This window comes from Pongo abelii, chromosome 9 (assembly GCF_028885655.2).
Source record: "Pongo abelii isolate AG06213 chromosome 9, NHGRI_mPonAbe1-v2.0_pri, whole genome shotgun sequence".
NCBI lineage: Eukaryota > Metazoa > Chordata > Mammalia > Primates > Hominidae > Pongo > Pongo abelii.
The window spans coordinates 8,000,893-8,024,555 of NC_071994.2; the positions used below are offsets into that span (position 1 = coordinate 8,000,893).

General features: G+C 44.9%; 1 protein-coding gene across 9 annotated transcripts in view; it reads right to left on the bottom strand.

Moving 5' to 3' along the window:
* RBM4 (RNA binding motif protein 4) overlaps window positions 1-23,663 on the bottom strand; it is a 32,389-nt gene that overhangs the window by 7,764 nt on the left and 962 nt on the right. For 3 of the 9 annotated variants that reach the window (XM_063727944.1, XM_024254586.3, NM_001133285.1), the window contains 3 exon segments: window positions 23,024-23,447; window positions 18,977-19,667; window positions 16,643-17,079 (listed from right to left, as the gene is read on the bottom strand). In XM_063727944.1, coding sequence (XP_063584014.1) covers window positions 18,985-19,667; window positions 23,024-23,435 — 1,095 coding nt within the window. In that variant the 5' untranslated portion in view covers window positions 23,436-23,447 and the 3' untranslated portion in view covers window positions 16,643-17,079; window positions 18,977-18,984. 9 annotated transcript variants of the gene reach the window in all.

The window sequence follows — 23,663 nt, forward strand, 5'->3', positions numbered from 1 at the left end:
AATTCTGACTACATGTGAAATTTTACCTACAATAATATAGCATTTACCTCACATATTTTATACTTAATCTTGACAGGTGAAGCAAAAAATTTCCCTTATTTCTTAGGGGAATGGTCTGACAAATCTACAGAAGTTAACCTGTCCATGCACACATTCCAACCAGTGATGTACATAAGGCTCATGTTAGCGTCAGTATTCCCCAGGGAAGCAAGACTGTCTCTGTTTTACAAAAGGCAAAATAAGGCAAAGATGCTGGGATTTTCTTGTGATCTGCAAGGCACTATGCAGAGCCAAGAAGAAAAATTTGCAGGTTTTGCTGGCCTCAGCAAAATCTCTGGTGGTTCTGTGCTAGGTTTCAACCAATTTAGCATAGGAAGTTTAACATATGCAGGGTGCGTGACTCACACCTGTAATCCTAGCATTTTGGGAGGCTGAGGCAGGTGGATTGCCTGAGCTCAAGAGTTTGAGACCAGCCTGGGCAACATGGCGAAACCCCATCTCTACTAAAAATACAAAACATTAGCCGGGCATGGTGGTGTGCACCTGTAATCCCAGCTACTGGGGAGGCTGAGGCACAAGAATCACTTGAACCCAGGAGGCAGAGGTTACAGTGAGCCAAGATCATGCCAGTGCACTCCAGCCTGGGTGACAGAGTGAGACTCTGTCTCTAAATAAATAAATAAATGTATCTTGATTTCTATGTCATTGGCAGAACAAGAAAAAAAAATTTCTGCAAAAGAGTTCTATATCATCACTGCCCAATAACACTCCTGGCAGTGACGGAAGTATTCCATATCTGTGCTGTCCAGTTTGTGGCTACTGTGGTTACTGAGTACCTGAAATGTGGTTTATTCCACTGAGAAACTGAGTTTTTTATTTAATTATAATTAGCTACATGTAGCTAGTGGCTACTCTATTGGACAGCAGTTTAGATAGTCAAATAAGCTGCTCATAGGTGGAGAAAAAGCCCTGCAGAATTGCATAATTTTTATTTTAGGAAACCTTTCACCCCAAAAGAGTACTGTTGAGTAGGACAAATGTATTTTTCTGTTTTGAGATGGAGTCTCGCTCTGTCACCGAGGCTGGAGTGCACTGGCATGATCTCGGCTCACTGCAACCTCTGCCTCCCAGGTTCAAGCAATTCTCCTGTCTCAACCTCCCCAGTAGCTGGGATCACAGTCGCGCGCCACCACGCCTGGTGAATTTTTGTATTTTTAGTAGAGATGGGGTTTCACCATATTGGTCAGGCTGGTCTTGAACACCTGGCCTCAGGTGATCCACCCACCTCGGCCTCCCAAAGTGCTGGGATTACAGGCGTGAGCCACCACACCTGGCCAATGTTTTTATTCCTAAACCTTACGTCTTATATGATAAATTGCATATTGTGAATACAAAATTCCTTTAGTTCACCAAGACCAAGTTTCTCACTATAGACCATTTCAGAGTCCCATGAGGCCTCTCAACGCTAAAAGCTCCTGAATTCATTTATCAACTGTTTGAATTCGTACTGTGAGCTAGGATGTGGGAACATGGTAATGAATGAGGCATATGTGGTTTCTGTAGCCTCAGATCTACCCCCTTCCTGAGGTTTCCAGATATATAGTGAAGCTGGCGTGGCACAGAAAGACACTAGGCCCTCAGGGTACTCAAGGTGCTGTTAGAAACTTGTCCTAAGGGCAGAAAAAGGTTGGCTGCCTGCAAGATGGACCAGAAAAGGGAAGCAACTTGCCCGATTGGTTTCATAGCTTGTCAGGATTTTGCTTACAAACCTGGTCCTCAGGAAGTCACGTGGCCTAGAACATTTGGGAAAAGGAAGGAGGGGAGAAATAAATATTCCTGGGAAGAGCTCTCAGTTTGTTGGAAGATCAATCTCGGCTTTCTTCAGACCAGAGCTAGGCTCTACTGCTGAGGAGAAATGAAATGCAAGAAATGATAGAATCAGCTCCAGGAACTTGCAAGGGAAGAATGAAAAATCTGACGAGATGAATTCAATCTGAAGTGCCTTAGGTTTGCAGGGCCTTTGAGAATCCAGGCCAAATTCAAACCGTGTATCTGTCACCCCTGCAAATCCACAAGAACCCAATGAGGTAGCATCACTGGCTCTCCCAGCAATTAAGGCTACTGAGATTTAGAAAGTTTAGGCCGGGCACAGCCGAGCGCAGTGGCTCACGCCTGTAATCCCAGCACTATGGGAGGCCGAGGCGGGCAGATCACGAGGTCAGGAGATCGAGACCATCCTGGCTAACACGGTGAAACCCCGCCTCTACTAAAAATACAAAAAAAATTAGCCGGGTATGGTGGCACATGCCTGTAGTCCCAGCTACTTGGGAGGCTGAGGCAGAAGAATGGCGTGAACCCAGGAGGTGGAGCTTGCAGTGAGCTGAGATCGCACCACTGCACTTCGGCCTGGGCGACAGAGCAAGACTCCATCTCAAAAAAAAGAAAAAAAAAAATTTAGGCCAAGCGCAGTGGCCTACCTACACCTGTAATCCCAGCACTTTGGGAGGCTGAGGTAGAAGGATCACCTGAGGTCTGGAGTTTGAGACCAGCCTGGACAACATAGCGAAACCCTGTCTCTACTAAAACTACAAAAAAATTAGGCAGGAGCCTGTAATTCCAGCTATTCAGTAGGCTGAAGTAGGAGAATCACTTGAACCCAGGAGGCGGAGGTTGTAGTGAGCCAAGATCGCGCCACTGCACTCCAGCCTGGTTGACAGAGCAAGACTCTATCTCAAAAAAAAACAAAACAAAAAAAGAGACTCCCATCTCAAAAAAAAAGAAATTGTGATAAGTACCACAAATTACACAAAATGGGTCCAATGGCAGGGAATAATGGGAGGACATTATCTACTAAGCTACAGGTGGTTTGGGAGGGCATTCCAATACTTGATCCTGAAGCTAAGACCTGAAGGATAAGTTAGCTCTAAAGCAGTAAAGAGAAAGGTCCCTTCAGATTTAAAAAAAAAAAAAAAGAGGCCCTGAGGCAGGAAAGAGCTCAGTGTATACAAGGATCTGAAAGGAGAGTCAGTATGGTCAGAAAAGGATAGATAAGCAGGGAAAAGGGCCTCAGATAATAAAGTGTGACAGAGAAAAGGCACGTTCAAACTAAGGGATTGGGCATTTTACTTTAGATAAAATGGGAAGTTGCTGAAAGGTTCTAAGTAACAAAAGAAACATCTGATTTACATTTCACAAGATCATTCTGGCTACTAAATGAAGAATACTTTGAAGACCCAAGGGTAAGAAAAAGACGGACCTGGAGGTCACTGTAGTCATCTTGGTGGGAGAGGATAGCATGGTCTAGACTATGGCTGTGGCAAAGACATGGAGAAAAGATGCAACATGTGATATAAACTTGATCAAGAGCTGCTAATGGTTGGGGAGGGGGTAAGAATGACTACCAGGAATCTGGCTGGAAGAGTGAATGGGATAAGGAAGACTGAAGGAGAAATGATTTTAGAGTAGGGAGTCTCAGGAGCTCTATCTCAGATATACCAAGTTTGAGGTGTATTAAGACAACCAGCCAGGTGCAGTAGCTCATGCCTGTAATCCCAGCACGTTGGGAGGCCGAGGCGGGCGGAACCTGAGGTCAGTAGTTCGAAACCAGCCTGGCCAATATGGTGAAATCCCGTCTCTAAATTTTGTATCTAAAGATACAAAAATTAGCCAGGTGTAGTGGCACGTGCCTGTAGTCCTAGCTACTTGGGAGACTGAGGCAGAAGAATCACTTGAATCCGGGAGGCGGAGCTTGCAGTGAGCCGAGATTGCGCCACTGCACTCCAGCTTGGGCAACAGAGTAAGACTCCATCTCAAAAAAAAAAAAAAAAAAAAGAACCAAGAAGAAATGTCAACTAGGTCTCCAGATCCCTGAATCTTGAGCATAGGAAAGAGGTTTCAAACTGGAAATACCAAGAGTCTTTAGCACCTGGATCAGTGTTACATAATAGAAATACAATGTGAGCCACAAATGCAAACCACACAGGGAACTGAAACAGGTGAAATTAAATTGTATTAGTTTTATTTTCCCCAGATAGTCTAGTGGTTAGGAAAAAAACAAAAACAATTTTAATGTATTTTTACCCAATACGTGCAAAAAAAGATCATTTCAACATATAATGAGCATTAAAAAATGAATATATTCTTTTTTTTTTTTTTTTTTGATAGACTCTTGCTCTGTTGCCCAGGCTAGAGTGCCATGGCCCAATCTTGGCTCAATAGAACCTCCGCCTCCCAGGTTCAAACAATTCTCCTGTCTCAGCCTCCCAAGTAGCTGGGACTACAGGCACATGCCACCACGCCTGGCTAATTTTTGTATTTTTAGTAGACATGGGGTTTCACCATCTTGGCCAGGCTGGTCTCAAACTCCTGACATCAAGTGATCTGCCCGCCTTGGCCTCCCAAAGTGCTGGGATTACAGGCATGAGCTACTGTGCCTGGCTTATCATATTAATTTTTTAAATCCCATAGGTATTTGGTACTCACAGCACTGTATATGTCTCTGGCTACCACACTGAACAGCACAACTCCAGATGGTATACAAAGCCAAAGCAATGAAGGAAGTATTGAAGAGGATTTCAAACTTGGCACTAGTGATAACTGGGAAAGGTGCCCCTCCTGTGCACTGGAGGATGTTTAGCCACATCCCTGGTGGGAGAAACCCCCTAAATTGTGACAATTAACAATGATTTCAGGGAATCTCTGAGCCTATTCTAGTTGCCCATTTAAAACAAAACGAAAAAAAAAAAAAACAAAAAAATGGTCAGGCTAGGCCAGGCACAGTGGCTCACGCCTGTAATCCCATCACTTTGGGAGGCTGAGGCAGGCGGATCACCTGAGGTCGGGAGTTCAAGACCAACCTGACCAGCACGGAGAAACCCCATCTCTACTAAAAATACAAAATTAGACGGGCGTGGTGGTGCGTGCCTGTAATCCCAGCTACTAGGGAGGCTGAGGCAGCAGAATCGGTTGAATCCAGGAGGCAGAGGTTGCACTGAGCTGAGACCGTGCCATTGCACTCCAGCAGCCTGGGCAACAAGAGCAAAACTCCATCTCAAAAAAAAAAAAAAAATTAAAAAAAGGGTCAGGCTAGGTGGCTCATGCCTGTAATCCCAGCACTTTGGGAGGCTGAGGCAGGCAAATGGCTAGAGCTCAGGAGTTCAAGACCAGCCTGGGCAACATGGCAAAACAACAACTACAAAATACAGAAATTAGTTGGGCATGCTGGCATGCACCTGTGGTCCCAGCTACTCGGGAGGCTGAGGTGGAAGAATTGCTTGAACCCGGGAGGAGGCAGAGGTTGAACACGGCACTCCAGCCTGGGTGACATAGGAAGACCCTGTCTCAAAAAAGGGTGGGGGAGGGGGCAGGCGAGGTGGCTCATGCCTATAAATTTTTTTTTTTTTTTTTTTTGAGATGGAATCTTGCTCTGTTGCCCAGGCTAGAGTGCAGTGGCGCTATCTCATCTCACTGCAACCTCTACCTCCCGGGTTCAAGTGATTCTCCTGCCTCAGCCTCCCAAGTAGCTGGGACTACAGGTGTGCACCATGACAACTGGCTAATATTTTATATTTTTAGTAGAGACGGGGTTTCACCATGTTGGCCAGGCTGCTCTCGAGCTCCTGACCTCAAGTGATCCACCCCCTCGGCCTCCCAAAGTGCCAGGATTACAGGTGTGAGCCACCACACCCGGCCTAATCTTAGTAGTTTGGAAGGCTGAGACAGGAGTATAGCTTGAGCCAGGAGTTCCTAACCAGCCTGGGCAACGTAGGGAGACCCCATCTCTACCAAAAGATAAAAATAAATTAGCCAGGTGCAATGGTGCATACCTGTGTAGTTCCAGCTACTTGGAAGGTTGAGATGGGAGGACCACTTCAGCTCAGAAGGTCGAGGCTGCATTGAGCCATACTCATACCACCGTACTCCAGCCTAGGCAACAGAGCAAGACCGCACCTAAAAAACAAAAAAAGAAAAAATACTAAAAAATTGATCAGGGGCTGAGGATTAACTACAAAGGGGCACAAGGGCTTTTTGGCTGGCAAAAATGTTCTGTATTTTGATTGCAACAATGGGAACAAGATTGTAACCATCAGTTATCAAAAGTACATTGTCAAACTGGGCATGGTGGCTCACGACTGTGCCTGTAATCCCAGCACTTTGGGCGGCCAAGGTGGTGGATCACCTAAGGTCAGGAGTTCGAGACCAGCCTGGCCAACATGGTGAAACTCCGTCTCTACTAAAAATATAAAAATTAGCCGGACATGGTGGCATGCATCTATAATCCCAGTTACTCAAAAGGCTGAGGCACAAAAATCGCTTGAACCCGGGAGGTGGAGACTGCAGTGAGCCGAGATCATGTCACTGCACTCCAGCCTAGGCAATAGAGTGGGACACCATCTTTTTAAAAAAAAAAAAAAAAAAAAGGCCCCCCAAAAAAGTACATTGTCACAATGTGTCAAATTGTTTTCAAAATTGGTATATTTTATTGTTTGAAAATAATACTTCAGGCTGGGCATGGTGGCTCACGCCTGTAACCTCAGCATTTTGGGAGGCCAAGGTGAGCAGATCAACTGAGGCTGGGAGTTCGAGACCAGTCTGACTGACATGGAGAATCCCCATCACTACTAAAAAAAAATACAAAATTAGGCCAGGCATGGTGGCTCACACCTGTAATCCCAGCACTTTGGGAGGCTGAGGGGGGCGGATCACAAGGTCAGGAGATCGAGACCATCCTGGCTAACACGGTGAAACCCCGTCTCTACTAAAAATACAAAAACAAAATTAGCCAGGTGTGGTGGCAGGTGCCTGTAGTGCCAGCTACTTCAGAGGCTGAGGTGGGAGAATGGCGTGAACCCAGGAGATGGAGCTTGCAGTGAGCTGAGATTGTGCCACTGCACTCCAGCCTGGGCGACAGAGCCAGACTCCGCCTAAAAAAAAAAAAAAAAAAAATACAAAATTAGCTGGGCATGGTGGCGGGCACCTGTAATCCCAGCTACTCAGGAGGCTGAGGAAGGAGAATCACTTGAACCCGTGAGGCGGAGGTTGTGGTGAGCTGAGATTGCACCATTGTACTCTAGCCTGGGCAACAAAAGCAAAACTCCATCTAAAAAAAAAAAAGAATACTTCAGGGCCATCTCTTCCTGGTTCTTCCCAGAGTCAGGAAAAACTGGGTTGAAAGGGTGTTTAAAAAAAAAAAAAAAAACTCAGAAGAGCTGATTTTTTTAAAAAGTAATCACATTATGACACTGCTTAAAAACCTACAAGACTAGTTGACTCAGAGTGAAGGCCAGAAAGGCCCTAGAAGATTAACTACTAGATCTGCTAACTACCTGACTTCTTCTGCTCCTCTCTCCTCTCACTCACTCTTGCCACTGGCCTCCTTACTGTTAGAACACTCCCACCTTGAGACCCTTGCTCAAGATATTCTCTCTACCTGGCGTACTTTTCCCCCAGATACCTGTTGCTAACTTACATCTAATTCAACTCATTGCTCACATCTCACTTTTTTAAAAGAGGCCCAGGCCGGGTGCAATGGCTCATTCCTACAATCCCAGCACTTCGGGAGGCTGAGGTGAGAATTGCTTGAGCCCAGGAGTTCAAGAGCACCGTAGGCAACACAGCGAAACCCCGTATCTCCAAGAAATACAGCGAGTGGGATGTAGTGGCATGCCTGTAGTCTCAGCTACTGGGGAGGCTGGGGTAGGAGGATCAACTGAGACTGGGAGGTGGAGGTTGCAGTGAGCCAAGATCACCCCACTGCACTGCAGTCTGGGTGACAGAGTGAGATCCTGTCTCAAAAAAAAAAAAGAAGTGCCGGGTGCAGTGGCTCACGCCTGTCATCTCAACACTTTGGGAGGCCAAGGCGGGTGGATCACTTGAAGTCAGGAGTTCGAAACCAGCGGGGCCAACATTGTGAAACACCATCCCTACTAAAAATACAAAAATTAGCCAGGCGTGGTGGTGCATGCCTGTAATCCCAGCTACTGAGGAGGCTGAGGCAGGAGAATTGCTTGAACCTAGGAGGCAGAGGTTGCAGTGAGCCGAGATCACGCCACTGCACTCCAGCCTGGGCAACAAGAGCAAAACTCCACCTCAAAAAAAAAAATTTAGCTGGGCATGGTGGTATGCGCCTGTAATCCTAGCTACTCAGGAGGCTGAAGGAGAAGAATCGCTTGAACCCGGGAGGCGGACATTGTAGTGAGCTGAAATGGCACCACTGGACTCCAGCCTGGGCGACATAGAGAGACTCCATCTCAAAAAATAAAAAAAAGAAATTAACTGTAGGCCGAGCACAGTGGCTCACACCTGTAATCCCAGCACTTTGGTAGACTGAGGCAGGACGATCGCTTAAGCGCAGGAGTTCAAGACTAGGCTGGGCAAAATGGGAAAACCTTGTCTCTAAAAAAAAAAAAAAAATTTAATCAAAACTGAGCTGGGCGTGGTGGTGCGTGCCTGTAGTCCCAGCTACTCAGGAGACTAAGGCGAGAGGATAGCTTCAGCCTGGGAGATCAAGGTTGCAGTGAGACATGTTTGCACCACAGCACTCCAGCCTAGAGGACAAAGTGAGACCTTGTCTCAAAAATAAATTTTTTTTTTGAGACGGAGTCTCACTCTGTCACCCAGGCTGGACTACAGTGGCGCTATCTCGACTCACTGTAAGCTCTGCCTCCCGGGTTCACGCCATTCTCCTGCCTCAGCCTCCCGAGTAGCTGGGACTACAGGCACCCGCCACCACGCCCAGCTAATTTTTTTTTGTATTTTTAGTAGAGACAGGGTTTCACCATGTTAGCCAGGATGGTCTCGATTTCCTGACCTCGTGATCCGCCCGCCTCGGCCTCCCAAAGTGCTGGGATTACAGGCGTGAGCCACCGCACCCGGCCAAAAATAAAATTTTTTTAATAGTAGGGTTTGGTGGCATGTGCCTGTAGTCCTAAGTAGTACTTGGGAGGCTGAGATGGGAGGATCATTTGGGCCTGCGAGCTACAGCTGCAGTGAGATAGATAACACCATGGCACTCTAGCCTGGATGACAGAGCAAGACCTTGTCTCTAAAATAAGTAATATTTTTTAGAGAGTCTTGCTGTTGTCCATGCTGGACTTGAACTCCTGGGCTGCTCAAGCGATCCTTGCACCTTGGCCTTCCAAGTACCTGAGACTACAGGTGGATGCCATTGTGCCCTGCTTATTTTCTGCCTTTTTAATTGAGGCATATATTCAAAGTGTGATTCCCTATCCTGGATGACAGAGCAGGACTCTGTCTCAGAAAAAAAAAAAAAAAAAAAAGAAAAAAAAAAGAGAAAAAAGAAAACCCACGTATAATTTTTGACTTCCCAAAACTTAGTAGCCTGCTGTTGACTGGAAGCCTTACAGGTCATAAGTCAATTAACATATTTTGTGTGTTATATATATACTGTATTCTTACAATAAAAGCTAAAGAAAAGGCTGGGCACAGTGGGTCACACCTGTAATCCCAACACTTTGGGAGGCCAAGGCAGGTGGATCACCTGAGGTCAACAGTTCGAGAACAGCCTCACCAATATGGTGAAACCCTGTCTCTACTAAAAATACAAAAGTTAGCTGGGTGTGGTGGCATGTGCCTATAGTCCCAGCTACTCGGAAGGCTGAGACAGGAGATTTGCTTGGACCCAAGAGGCAGAGGTTGCATCACTGCACTCCAGCCTGGGTGACAAAGCAAGACTCCCTCTCAAAAAAAAAAAAAAAAAAAAAATCATTAAGTAGAAGTGAATCATCATAAAGGTGTTCATCCTGATAGTATTCATGTTGAGCAGGCTGAGGAAAAGTAGGAGGAGGGGTTGGTCTGGCTGTTTCAGGGGCGGCAGAGGCAGAAGAAAATCCATGTATTACTGAACCTGCACAGTTCAAACCCTTGTTGTTCAATGGTCAACTGTACAAAGGAAGCCCCAAACTCAGTTTGGTGTCAATCTTCCTTACTTTGTGAAACTGAGAAGTCCCATCTTGTTGCATATCTGAATACAAACAATTCTGATGTCGGACAGAGGAACTCAAAGAAACCAGCAGGTACACACAACCCTCAATGGAAGCACCAGCCCCCAGCGGACAGAGTACTCAGCCTCCCTATTAGTTGTGACAACTTAAGACAAAAATGAGAGCAGTAATAAAATGCTCAATTCACTCATCACTAGCTAAGTACTTTCTCCTTTGGTGTCTTGTCTCCTTAAGGGTCAGGAAGCACCATCCCTGTTTTGGTGGGGGTGGGGGTGGGGGTTTATGTTTCGGACAGGTCAGGTCTCACTAGGTTGGCCAGGCTGGCCTTGGAACTCCTGTGCTCAATCTTTGCACCTCAGCCTCTGTAGTAGCTGAGACTACAGACATGCGCCACCACGCCCAAAATCATCCCAATTTTGTATCTGAAGGGTGCTATTTACCTGCCATAAAGTAACATAAGTCCCTATTCCTGTCAGATTTGCATCTGGTGAGAAGCCGGGAAGGTTCACTCATGTTAAGCCATCATAATATGGCTTGACAAAATAGAGTTGTTAGCATGACAAAACTTAATAATGCAAGAACATGGTTTAACAAAGCAAATATTAAGGCTTCAAAAAGTCCCCTGCCCGACCTTCCCCAGAAGCCAACTGCTTTTGCCTTTTTAGCTGTTTTTTACCTTTATTTCTGAATAAGATGTTCATAATCCATTTGCCACTTTAAAAAATTTCCTCATTTCGGCCAGGTGTGGTGGCTCATGCCTGTAATCCCAGCACTTTGGGAGGCCAAGGCAGGCGGATCAAGAGGTCAGGAGATCGAGACCATCCTGGCTAACACGGTGAAACCCCGTCTCTACTAAAAATACAAAAAAATTAGCCGGGCGTGGCGGAGGGCGCCTGTAGTCCCAGCTACTCGGGAGGCTGAGGCAGCAGAATGGTGTGAACCCGGGAGGCGGAGGTTGCAGTGAGCTGAGATTGCGCCACTGCGCTCCAGCCTGGGTGACCAAAAAAAAAAAAAAAAATTTCCTCATTTCTATGAGTTTTGCTCTTATACATATTACCCGCCCATCCCCACTTCATCAGATTATTTTAATATTCAGAGCTGCTACGATCATAACTAGGCAAATATCACACACAGTTGAATCCTGCTGTAGTTTTGAGTGTTTATGTACTCCCAAAATTCATGTTAAAATCCGAATCCCCATGGTGAAAGTATTAGGTACACCTTTGAGAGGTGCTTATGCCACAGAACAGAGCCCTCATGAATGGGATTTGTGCCCTTATATAAAAGAAACTCCAGAGAAATCCCTCACCCTTCCTGCCTTGCAAACTCAAGAGAGAATCCAGACACCAAGTCATGCCATGATCTCGGCTTTCCCAGCCTCCAAAACTGTGAGAAATACAATTCTGTTGTGTATAAGCCATCCAGTTTATGGTCTTTTGTTACAGCAGCTCAAATGGACTAAAAAAATCCTCATGTTGGCGGGGCACGGTGGCTCACGCCTGTAATCCCAGCACTTTGGGAGGCCGAGGCAGGCGGATCAAGAGGTCAGGAGATTGAGACCATCCTGGCCAACACGGTGAAACCCTGTCTCTACTAAAAATACAAAATTAGCCAGGTGTGGTGGCGGGCACCTGTAGTCCCAGTTACTCGGGATGCTGAGGCAGAAGAATGGCGTGAACCCGGGAGGTGGAGCATGCAGTGAGCCGAGATCGTGCCACTACACTCCAACCTGGGTGACAGAGCAAGACTCTGCCTCCAAAAAAAAAAAAAAAAAGTGTACTTTCTCTTGCTACAACCTGGACTACTGTTCTCCAAATCCACTGCAGAAAGGGAGTCCTGGGACTTCCCATCACCATCATCCTGGGAATTCCCTTTACCTCAGAAGATCATGTGTAAGAACACAAAAGTACTGAGAGCAAACTGACCTGGGTAATCTGAAACAGCACTTAATACTAGTGCCAATGATCAATGATCTCACTCTCACTACTCCATCCTCCCCGAGTCTACTTTAGTACTGATGTGTAGCTCTAGGGTAAGGAGCCTGGTTTAATTTAGCATTCACCCAAAACCACCCCAATTTTGAGGATGCCTGGAAAACTTTCGAGACAGGATCCCACTGTCACCCAGGATGGAGTCCAGTGATGCCATCTCTGCTCACTGCAACGTCTGCCCCTGGCATCAAGCAATCCTCCCATCTCAGCCTCCTGAGTAGCATGACCAGCTCATTTTTAAATTTATTATTATTTTACTTATTTTGAGATGGAGTCTAGCTTTGTTGCCCCAGCTGGAGTGCAGTGGCGCAATCTCAGCTCACTGCAAGCTCCACCTCCCGGTTTCATGCCATTCTCCTGCCTCAGCCTCCCAAGTAGCTGGGACTACAGGTGCCCACCACCACGCCCGGCTAACTTTTTATATTTTTAGTAGAGACGGGGTTTCACCTTGTTAGCCAGGGTGGTCTTGATCTCCTGATCTTGTGATCCGCCCACCTCGGCCTCCCAAAGCGCTGGGAAGACAGGTGTGAGCCACCACGCCCGGCCTATTATTATTAAGACAGACTTTCACTCTCATTGCCCAGGCTGGAGTTCAATGGCGGCTGGAGTTCAATGGCGCAATCTCGGCTCACTGCAACCTCCTCCCAGGTTCAAGCAATTCTTCTGCCTCAGCCTCCCAAGCAGATGGGATTACAGGTGCCCACCACCATGCCCAGCTAATTTTTTGTGTTTTTAGTAGAGATGGGGTTTCTCCATGTTTGACAGGCTGGTCTTGAACTCCCGACCTCAGGTGATCTGCCCACCTTGGCCTCTCAAAGTGCTGGGATTACAGGCGTTGAGCCACCACGCCTGGCCGGAAAACTTTAAAGGCAAAGTTAACAGGGTTAACATCAAGTTAAACTCCAAGATCACCCTGAAAACTCTGCCCTCATAGGTCCTTTGACCCATGCAGAACCAGGCCAGGGCACATGTCATCAATACAAAATAGTATGACCATTCCCACCCCGACCTGACTTCCAAGGACATACCAATTATTTGTACACCCAAAGCCCAGACAAGCAGCAGCTTGTGGAGGCACAGTGAGGACAGGCACAACGCCCTATTCATCTTTGTATTCGCCACATGGTAACCTAATTGCAGGTAATCAGGGAGTACCTAGCAAAATACAAAGCCAGCTAGACGTTTACTAGACAGAATGAACAATGAAATGCTATGGGGGAAAAAAATCAGTTTATTAAAGCATTACTCTTGAAAAACTACATTTTGGCCAGGCGCAGTGGCTCACATATAATCCCTGCAAAAACTCTGGGAGGCCAAGGCGGGAGGATCCCCGCCTTGAGCTCAAGAGTTCAAAGTTACGGTGAGCTACAATCATGCCACCACACTGCAGCTTGTGTGACAGAGCTAGATGTCTAAAAAACAAAAAGCAAGAAAAAGTACTTCATTACTCCTAAGGAGTGGCAGCATAACCTTGTCAATTACACAGAGCCAACTATGTGGCTTCAACTCAAACATAGACTTGATTGGAAGCATAAACAAAAACAACTTCATAATACATCGATGTTGAAAATCAGTGAGTTATAGTCAATCTTTTCAAATCACCTCTTAAAAATAATTCGTCTTGCTCTGTCACCTAGGCTGGAGTATAGTGACACAATCAGCTCACCACAGCCTGAAACTCTTGGGCTCAAACTATCCTCCTGCTTCAGCCTCTCTTAGTAGCTGGAACTTCAGCTGCATATCACCACACAGAGCTAACTTTAAAATTGTCTTAGAAATGGGATTCTGCTATGTTGCCTAGGCTGCCATTGTTCTTGATAAGGAGTTTTTCCTCTCAACAAGTCAATAAATAGTTTAAGGCTGGGTGTGATGGCTCATGACTGTAATTCCAGCACTTTAGGAGGCAGGCGGATCACTTGAGTCCAGGAGTTTGAGACCAGCTTGGCCATGGTGAAACTCCATCTCTACCAAAAATATAAAAATTAGCCAGGTGTGGTGGCAGGCGCCTGTAATCCCAGCTACGCAGCAGGCTGAGGCAGGATAATCACTTGAATACGGGAGGCAGAGGCTGCAGTGAGCCAGGATCATGCCACTGCACTCCAGTCTGGGCAACACAGAGATTCTGTCTCAAAAAAAAAAAAAAAAAAACAAAACCAAAAACAAAAGCAATAAATGGTTTAAAAAAAAGAAAATGCAAAAGCATCTAGTATGAATATAGCATTAAGCCAGGCCAGATTCTGAGTCATGAAAAAACTACTCTTACATTGTCTGTTACAGGGAGATCAGGATCTCAAAGCAGAAAGCAAAAATGACTTGCTCTAATAGAATCAAGAAATTAAAAAAAAATTTTTTTTTTTTTTTTTTTAGAGAAGTCTCACTCTTGTCCCCCAGGCTTGAGTCCAATGGCTCAATCTCAGCTTACTGCAACCTCCACCTCCCGGGTTCAAATGATTCTCCTGCCTCTGCCTCCTAAATAGCCGGGATTAAGGCGCCTGCCACCATGGCCGGCTAACTTTTAGTAGAGATGGGGTTTCACCAAGTTGGCCAGGCTGGTCTCGAACTCCTGACCTCAGATGCTTCACCTGCCTCAGACTCCCAAAGTGCTGAGATTACAGGTGTGAGCCACCGCGCCTGGCAAAAAATTTTTGAGACACCCAGGCTGTAGTGCAGTGGCCTGATCTTAGCTCACTGCAGCCTTGACTTCCTGGGTTCAAGTGATCCTCCCACCTCAGCCTCTGGAGTAGCTGGGACCACAAATGCACACCACTATGCCCAGCTAATTTTTAAATTTTTTGCAGAGACAGGGTTTCACCATGTTGCCCAGGCTGGTCTTGAACTCCTGAGCTCAAGCAACCTGCTTGCCTCAGCCTCCAAAAGTGCTGGGATTACTAGCGTTGAGTCACTGCACCTGGCCAAGGAGTTAAAATTTTATTTTATAAAATAATTTTTTGAGAAGGAGTTTTGCTCTTGTTGCTCAGGCTGGAGTGCAATGGCGCAATCTTGGCTCACCGCAACCTCCACCTCCTGGGTTCAAGCGATTCTCCTACCTCAGCCTCCTGAGTAGCCGGGATTACAGATGCGTGCCACCGCACCCAGCTAATTTTTTGTATTTTTAGTAGAGACAGGGTTTCACCATGTTGGTCAGGATGGTCTTGAACTCCTGACCTCATGATCCACCGGCCCTGGCCTCCCAAAGTGCTGAGATTACAGGCGTGAGCCACCATGCCTGGCCGGAGTTAAAATTTTAACTAGTTTTGTAATGCAAAAATATATCATATGTATGTTTATCATGTCACTTCTGAAAATCCTTCATTGATCATCCCCATCTAAACAGAATTCTCTACTTGACATTTCTGCATTTTCTCCTCCCTCAGAATAGAAACTCCAGAACCGTATGCATCTCCAACACTTAAAACACCACCTTCCAGAGTATCACTCAATAAAATATTTGTTGAATCAATGAATACCGTTAGTCTCCAATGTTTGAAATTTGCCAACCCTACCCATCAGATCAAAGGGTATACTGACAAGAGTAAAAATGGCGTTCAGTGGTGGGTCTGTCCTTTAGAGAAAAAGAAACCAAAGTAGGTATGTACGACCCTCCAAGAGAAATGGCGGAGAACCAACCCAGCCAGGAAAGGAAAAACTAAAGGAAAAACATTTGCTGGGAAGATTAAATGAGAACACATGAAACACCCAGCACAGGCTTCACATACAAAAATATTCAATAAATTACATGTTGTATAGAGCTGTTCAAATCTTGGTCATCTATGATTAGAAAGAATCTAACAGGAGGAAGCAATTAAAAAAAAAATCTGAGAAACCATCTAAGTAAAGACCAGCTTCTTTATCTCCCCATCATCATAACCCGACTTCCCTGAAAAGGTAATGACTGGCATACAGTAGGTGCTCAGTATTTGTTGAATGATTCTGAGAAATGCTCTAACTAGACACAATCCTGTATCTGTAGAAACTAGAGCAAGAAGGTACAGACCAAACATATGGAAGACAAATAACTGTTTCAAGAAAAACGTGAGGCTAAGAGGCGGCAGTTCTTGCACTCAGCCCCATCATTCAACAAGGTATCTAAAGCCTCGTATGTTGGGTCATTTCTCCATGCCTATGATTTAAAGGCTGTAAACCCAAGTAATGAGGTGCTAGTGGGACCATTCAGGCATTCTTTGGATTTTGGCAGAGCTAAACAAATAGACATTGAAAGGCATCAACACATGTCACTGGCCTACAGTTAGCAAAGTACTCTTGGAGCCACAGCTTCATTTCTTCACATGGCACGAAGAGCGAAAACTGACTTCCTCTTTCCCCAAACCCCTCCTTTTCCCTGGAAATTAAATTAAGCTAGATACACTGACTGGGTGATTGGAATGGTAGTCTTAAGGGAAGGTGGTGACTATTTTCTCTAGAAGAGAAGACCTACATCTCTAAACTAAAAGTAGTTGGTTTTATAACAAAGGTGGACCAGTGGGAAAAGTCTTCATTGGAATAAGGCTACCTGCCTGGGCTTCTGTAAAACCTCTTTCCTCTGGCACCTACAAGTCCTATTTACAATAAATAAAATACAGTGATGTTCACCCAAAGCTGAGTATCTTAAAACTTTATACCCTCCCCTTCAAGGTACAAATGAACCCCCAAACAAGCCCAAGCAAGAAGTCTCTCAAAGCACACATACCCTAAGTTGAAAAACCATTTATTTCACCGGAAAGAAAAAAAGTGATCCAACTCTATAGGTCTAGCCTTTGGACCAAAAAGAGACCCTGGAGCAGTGAGACTCTCACCAAGGTCATTCCCAAATCCAACAGCCGCAGGAGGCAGGAGGCAGGGAGGAGACAGCACAGCCCCCACCACAGTTTCTGCACACAATGAGGCCTGCTGGGAGAACAGAACATGAATGGGAAGCTACAGAAGTATTGAAGGACAGAAAAACAGGAAAATGGGCAGGAGAGGAAAGGAAAGGAAGAGAAGGTCTGAACTTAGCAAGGTAAATTAAGGTCCACGGTTCCTGAGGGACTGAACGCACAGAGCCGAGAACGTCCCGGAGATGGGGTACCACGAAGGGTGTATTCTCATGCACAACCGCAGCTCGGAATTTCAGCCCACACACATCCCACCTGAAAGAGAGCACAATACAGCGGCTTTACAGCAAAGCTCAAAAGGGCTTTCCCATTTAAAACTTCAACATCTTTACAAAGTCTGGTAACTTGACACTCCTTTTAAGTTTACTTGTACCCTTCTTCCCCAGTATCACAGTAATCTCTAACAATGAAAACAGCTTGAAGGCCAGAGAGTAACTGGGGAGGCTAAACAATCTCAGACTAAGGTCTTAAATTAATAGCAAATCTTGTTTCATAAAAGTAGGCAAAGAGACATTCCTTGCTCTTGATGATGTTAACATTAGCATTCCTCAGAGAAGGTAATTCCACATCACAAGCTGTCAGCAGAGGACAGGAAAAATGGAAAGGTTCCAATTAGCTCCCTGAGGTTTTAAAAAAAAAAATTAACAGTATTTTCTATCTAGGAGTTACTGCCAAGGTCCAAGTTAAAAATCATTCAAAGTCTAGATAAAAGTAGCATCAACTGCACAAGTTTTAAGACCTGAGGACATCCAGTTCCAACTAGGGAAGAAACTAACTTTGGAAAGAAGGTGCGGAAGGGCATGTATAAGCTACACATCAAGTCACTGAAGTCTCTTTTCCAGCCCAATCAGTGACTGCCTACCCAATGACCCTGGGAAAGCCACGTACCTTCTGCCCTAACTGCAAAGATGACAGTTATCTATCACTCACACACTGTTACTATAATTAAGGATCAATGGTAATGTCTGGGACACACTGGGAGCTATTCAAAACTAAGGGCATTGAGATTTACCCTTAAGTACAACAATAATCTCAAACACCTAGAGCCCAAAGCTGGCAAGTATCAGAAGAGAATGTATTCAAGGAGAGCCAAATGGATCATGGGGCTCAAAATGTATGACAGTGGAAAAAGCCAGGGGACTCAGGGTAGAGCTGCTGGCTCAAGAGTATTAAATGCCCAAAACAGCTAATGAGAAGATGAAGAAGGGAGTGATTTGCTTATGGCAAAGCTCCCAACCCTGGATTTCAACATTACCAAAGGAGTAAAATTAACAGGTGTGCCTGCATTCTTAAAACATATACCCTGAGAAAGTAGATGATGTCAAAACTAGAACTGTGGGAATAGTTACTTAAAAAAAAAAAAAAAAAACCCTAAGTAAGTGACAGGCGGGGCTGTTATAGGACAGACTGAAAGATACAGCAATGGAGTGGGCACTCTATTCAGGGTATAAATCTGAGCTGGGCAGAGAAGGTGAGTGTTAGCATCTATGCCCAGACTTCCTTGTGGAACTTTATAAAAGATAAGTTTTGTATTTCTCTCTACCCCAACTTACCATCAAATAAGTTCTATAAAACTCATAAGGGCTGAACGGTTCAGGAATGTCAGAAATACGCTTCAAGATTAAGATGATGCCATTTTGGTAGTCTTCTTAGTAACTGGGACCTGAGCAGTGATGACCAGTTAACTACAGTTATGGACTTTATCATCAGGGGTCATATCAGAACTTTCACACAGCACAAAACAGAACAGGAAACTTGAAGACCTTAGGAATGTCGCACACCTAGGAAACTTAACAAAGGCTCTAAGAAACAAAACACCTGAGCCTGAACGTGTGGGTCCCCAGATAAGGTTCAATTATAGTATAGTACATAGGTGACCCAAGATTCACCAGCACATCATTCTTTATTTTTCTAGGCACAAATAGAATCAAATTGACTCCCACTACCAGAAGCCCTGAAAAATAGCCATGAGGGCCAAGGAACTCTATGTATTTTAAAGTTAAGCAGTTAGGACTTCTCTCTAGCCTGTGAGCCATCCTAGTAACCTTCCCCTAACCCTGCAAAAGCAAGCAAGCAGGGCAGCCTAATTGGAGCCCTTTAGGCTGCAGGAGGGATGGCAAAACCAGAAGAGGGAACACCCCACCCCTCTCACCTCAAGCTTTAAAAGGCTGAGTACCGCGCCCGATCCGCATACTGCTCCCGCTCATACCGGGCCATGTCGTACAGAGAATTCCGCGCGGCTGCTGAAGCTTGGGACAACTCACTCTCATGCCCGTAACCGTAGCCCTCTCCAACAGTGGGGACTGGGGCTGTAGCGCGACGCAGGGGGCTCCGATCCCGCCCGTAATATGAAGTGGAAGCTGCAGTAACAGCAGCAGCGGCTGCTGCTGCAGCAGCAGCTGTGGCAGCAGCTCCTGAGGTCGGCAACAGGTGTCTATCGTAGGGATCGAGAGAGGTGGAGGTGAGGTGACTGGCCATGGCTGTATTCTGGACTTGTGGCAGCTGGGACAGGGTCTGCTCTGCGTAATTATACACGGAGGCAGCTGCAGCTGCCACTGCCTCATAGGACCGGGCAGCACGGCAGCGCTTGTAGTAGGCATCGAGCGCTCCGTACGCGTTGTTGTAATACAATGAATCCCCATAGCTCATGGTGTAAGGCGTACGCACTGCTCCGTATTGCTCATTATATTGCTCGGTCAAGTCTGCCACGCGGCCTGAACGATCTATCGGACACTCTTTGGACCAGTGCCCCTCTTTCCCGCACCGATAGCAGCCGCTCTGGTCTCCCATCCCGGGCGCAGTCCTAAGCCGGCTGGTGGACAACTGCACGTGCATTCGTTTGCCTTGAAGAAACAGACGCAAGAAGGGTTGCTATCACTCTTAGTCATAGCCCCAGCCCCTACCCCAGACACTGGTCATAGCAATGGCTTTATCTAGACAATTCTAATGCAGGACTCATCTTTACGAAAAGATAAAAAGGAAAAAAAAAGACTCAACATATAGATTCAGTATAATGACCTAATTTCAGGAAAAGATCACTTAGATGAAGAAATATTCCAGCTATAACAACAGTTTAAATGCTTAAGAAATAAACTACTCTTGCTCAAATCATCTCCAAACAGGTAAAAATCATCTCCAAACAGCGGCTCAAAGTCAAAAGAAGTCAAAGAAAGAAAGAGTGCCCAAGTCTTTTCTGACACCTCCAATCCTTACTAGCAAGACGGATTTTCATTAAGCAAGGGAATGTAAGTAAAGGCCAGTTCTCCACCCTCCTCAAAAAATTTAAAAGAATCGAATAAAAGACTCCAATGATTACCACTATTAAAGATTAAAGAATGATCTAGACTCAATCCACGGCTGAATGTGGCAAGCAAATCCCAAAGTACATCTCTGGAAAAACCCTCATGAACTGGGGAGACAGAGGGGCACAACAAGTTGAAGGACAGCCTTCTCCCTTAACTGGGCCCTTTAAACTGCTGGTTCTGATTATTGCTTTAACGAGGATTCTTTACAATCTGACAGTTAATTTTAGTGACCCTCTACTAGGGTCAAAGGCAAACAGGGCAAAAACAGGACAGATTGTTCTCAAATGCCTGAAATTTTAGAATACTGTAAAAAACATGGAAGAAAAGGTGGCTGAGGAAAGTGGAGAATAACTAGTTATACTACTCAGTGGACCAAACTGCTCAGCAGTTTTAAAGTACTTTAAAGTACTTTAAGCAGAATCAAAGTACTTCTCCTGAAACTACATATCTGAGAGCGTAACTAAGAACATACACCTAATATTTTTCCTGAAAATTAAAATTTGCATTCTGGAAATGAAAAGTATTACTTCTGAAAATGTGATAAAAGCAGAAACTTTTCTAGAAAAGTTAAAACTAAGTTTTAGTAAGTCTCTACAGAAGCCATTTCCACCTAACATGATCTGCCAGCTTATTGGTAAGCAAAATTCAGAAGAGATACAAATCCTGCAAAAACTTCCCAATGAAATTAGTTATGATTCACCTAAACATATACCTGTCAAAGGAGTAAATGGCCAAAAGCAAGGGAGAGTCAACAGATGGATCCTCTAACATTAGACGAAGTGGTAAACACACAATTTTCCTTGCAAAATTAATGTTAGATTCTGGGAGACCAGAAAACACAATAGAGAAACGGGGGTGGAAGGAACAAAATATCAAGGAGGTCTACACAGCTGGAAGTTTAGGTTGCAGGTTATTAAAAGAGAGTAGATACGCAATTATGCACTTAAGTGCCTTAAAGTGCTAGCTTGTCTCTGGCATTTGCCCAGGGGGCTACTTTGGCACCTAACAAAACCAGAGAAAACAAGTGCAACTAAGAAAGCAACTGTGTACATTCCAGACATAAAGATCATTAATAAACGCCTTAATCTAAGGATCTGTTGGTTCTAATGCCAGAAAAAAAAATTAAATTTTAAAAAATATCTAAAAGAGATTTTAAGTGGGCAAGCAATAGAGAAGATACCCAACACTGAGAAACGGAAAGGAAAAAAGACCACCCTGATAACTACTGCTCATCAATATACATCTATAACTCTACCAGAACAGTATTAAGAAATGAGAAACGCCAATATTACATAAAATAAGGTAAAAATAACTAAGCATAGGTTAGTGTCAGGTGACCTAGGGTTCAGACACCCAGAGTTTTACTTAAGGATAATTTGTCCTGAATCAAGACCACACTGTCCTCTCCTTAAACCTAACTGCTACAAGCAGACACCACCTCTTCTGACTGGGCTGAAGTGTGGGAAACAGTCCAAAGATTAGGTATCACACCACAAACCCTCCACAAGAGCAGCCTTTGCTCTCAATTAAGTTGACAAAATAATTCTCAACTTGCCAATTAAAAAAAAAGAAAGCAAACTAGACCTGAGACACCTGTGTCACTTTTCTTTACTAACGCACAGCAATGCCCATGACACAGGGCACCCATTACTAGGGGAAATAATGATCAGACCCTCAGCTCTAAAAAAGCCCAAATTTAAGGGAAATGGATGCCAAAGGCAGCAGTAATGACTCTTAACAAGGGGAGTACCCAGAAAAAGAATCAGCAACTACACTGTCAGAACACAGGTCTAAAATATAGCAAGGAGTCACGGGAATACTCCATAATTTGGATAAGGCTTTTTTAAATTTTTTATTATTTTTGTTCAGTCCTGCTTAATTAAGCTAAAAAAGGACACCACTCTTTTTGATACTGGGAACCCAAAGGAGGTGAGAGATGAGTTCAGATAGCAACTCACCATGATCACCACCCCTGAACTGCCACTGTTGCTTCAGACCTCAGATTTTGGAATATTTGCGTTATACGTACCATTTTAGCATCCCAAATCTGAAAATTCAAAATCCAAAATGCTCTAAAACAAGCATTTCCTTTGAGCAACATGTAGGCATTCAAAATGCTAGGGATTTGAGATGCTTCCAAATGAAGTGACAATCCACATCATCACCCATGCTGCCCTCCAGGCACAAAAAATTCATTTGGTTAAGACTCCAAGATAACACAAATCTAAATGCTCTATTCACCAAAATCTTATAAAGCCCCCCAAACCAAAGAAAAGACAGTCATTACTGCCCCTAAAACCCCAGTGCCTCCTCCCCAGGAAGTCCTAAAATCAGCCTTGTAATTGTAGAGTGGCCTTATACTCAAAATACAATCCCTTGGTACAGGTATAATATGAAAGCAACAAGAGCTGTAACCCTTTAAAGAGTTTGTGTAAGGTAAGACAGCTTAACAAGGATTCTGCTCCTATAAAAGTGTTGCTTGACATGTTTTTGCAAGGTTCTTCATGTAAAACGCAGAATTCTGATCCTGTGCTGAGGACAATAAATTCAGAGTGAGGAACTCTGAACTGTGTTCTACTACAAAAAAATAAAAAATAAAAAAAAAGGCCCAGTAACTCAGAAAGCCTTCAGAGAGGATTTCTGCACTGATGAGCACAAAAGCCATAGGGACTCCAAATAAAAGGCGAGTGGCTTTTCTCCAGGAGACATTTGCCTAAGGTAAAGCCCCTAAGTCCCATGCACCCTACATCTTAAGAAGTCCATCACCCATACTTATTTCTTCATCACCAGCCAGCCAACAACTGTTATCTTTACCAAACCTCTTCTTTTACTTATCCAACCATTTTCTGCACATAGCCTTGTGTTCGGCCCTCTACCCAAAGAGGGTGGTTCACCTTGAAACTCTGTGTTATCAAGGCCCCTGATGGCCTCCACTGCATCCTCTGCCCGTTCCATGTGTACGAAGGCATAATCTTTCACGATGTCACATTCGATGACCGGACCATACTCCTCAAACTTGGCTCGAAGCTCCTTATTGGTGCAGGTGGGACTGATGTTGCCCACATGCAACTTTGTTGAGGTTTTGCTCTTATTCTTGCTGGCTTCCACGTTGATGTTCACCCCATGAAGCTTGTAATGGTGCAGGTTGCGTATGGCATCCTCAGCTGCCGTCTTGTCTTCTATGTGCACAAAGCCGTAATTCTTAATGATGTCACATTCCAGCACCTTCCCATACTGCTCGAAGAGTGAGCGAATCTCCTGCTCTGTAGCCTCCCGGGGCAGGTTTCCGATGAACAGCTTCACCATCCTGACAAGAGCCTGGGAGAAAAAAACAAGACATCTGACAAAAGACCTCAGGCCCACATCCGTTCACAAAAAACGACTTTCACTCTAATGTATATTTCCAGTTTTCTCTCTCACACGCCTGCACACACACCTCCACACAATAATCAAAGGGAAGTGGGAGTGAACTAAGGCCTGCTATAGTAGCCGCCATGAACCTGTAAGAATAAGACGTCTGCAATAGGGAGGTCC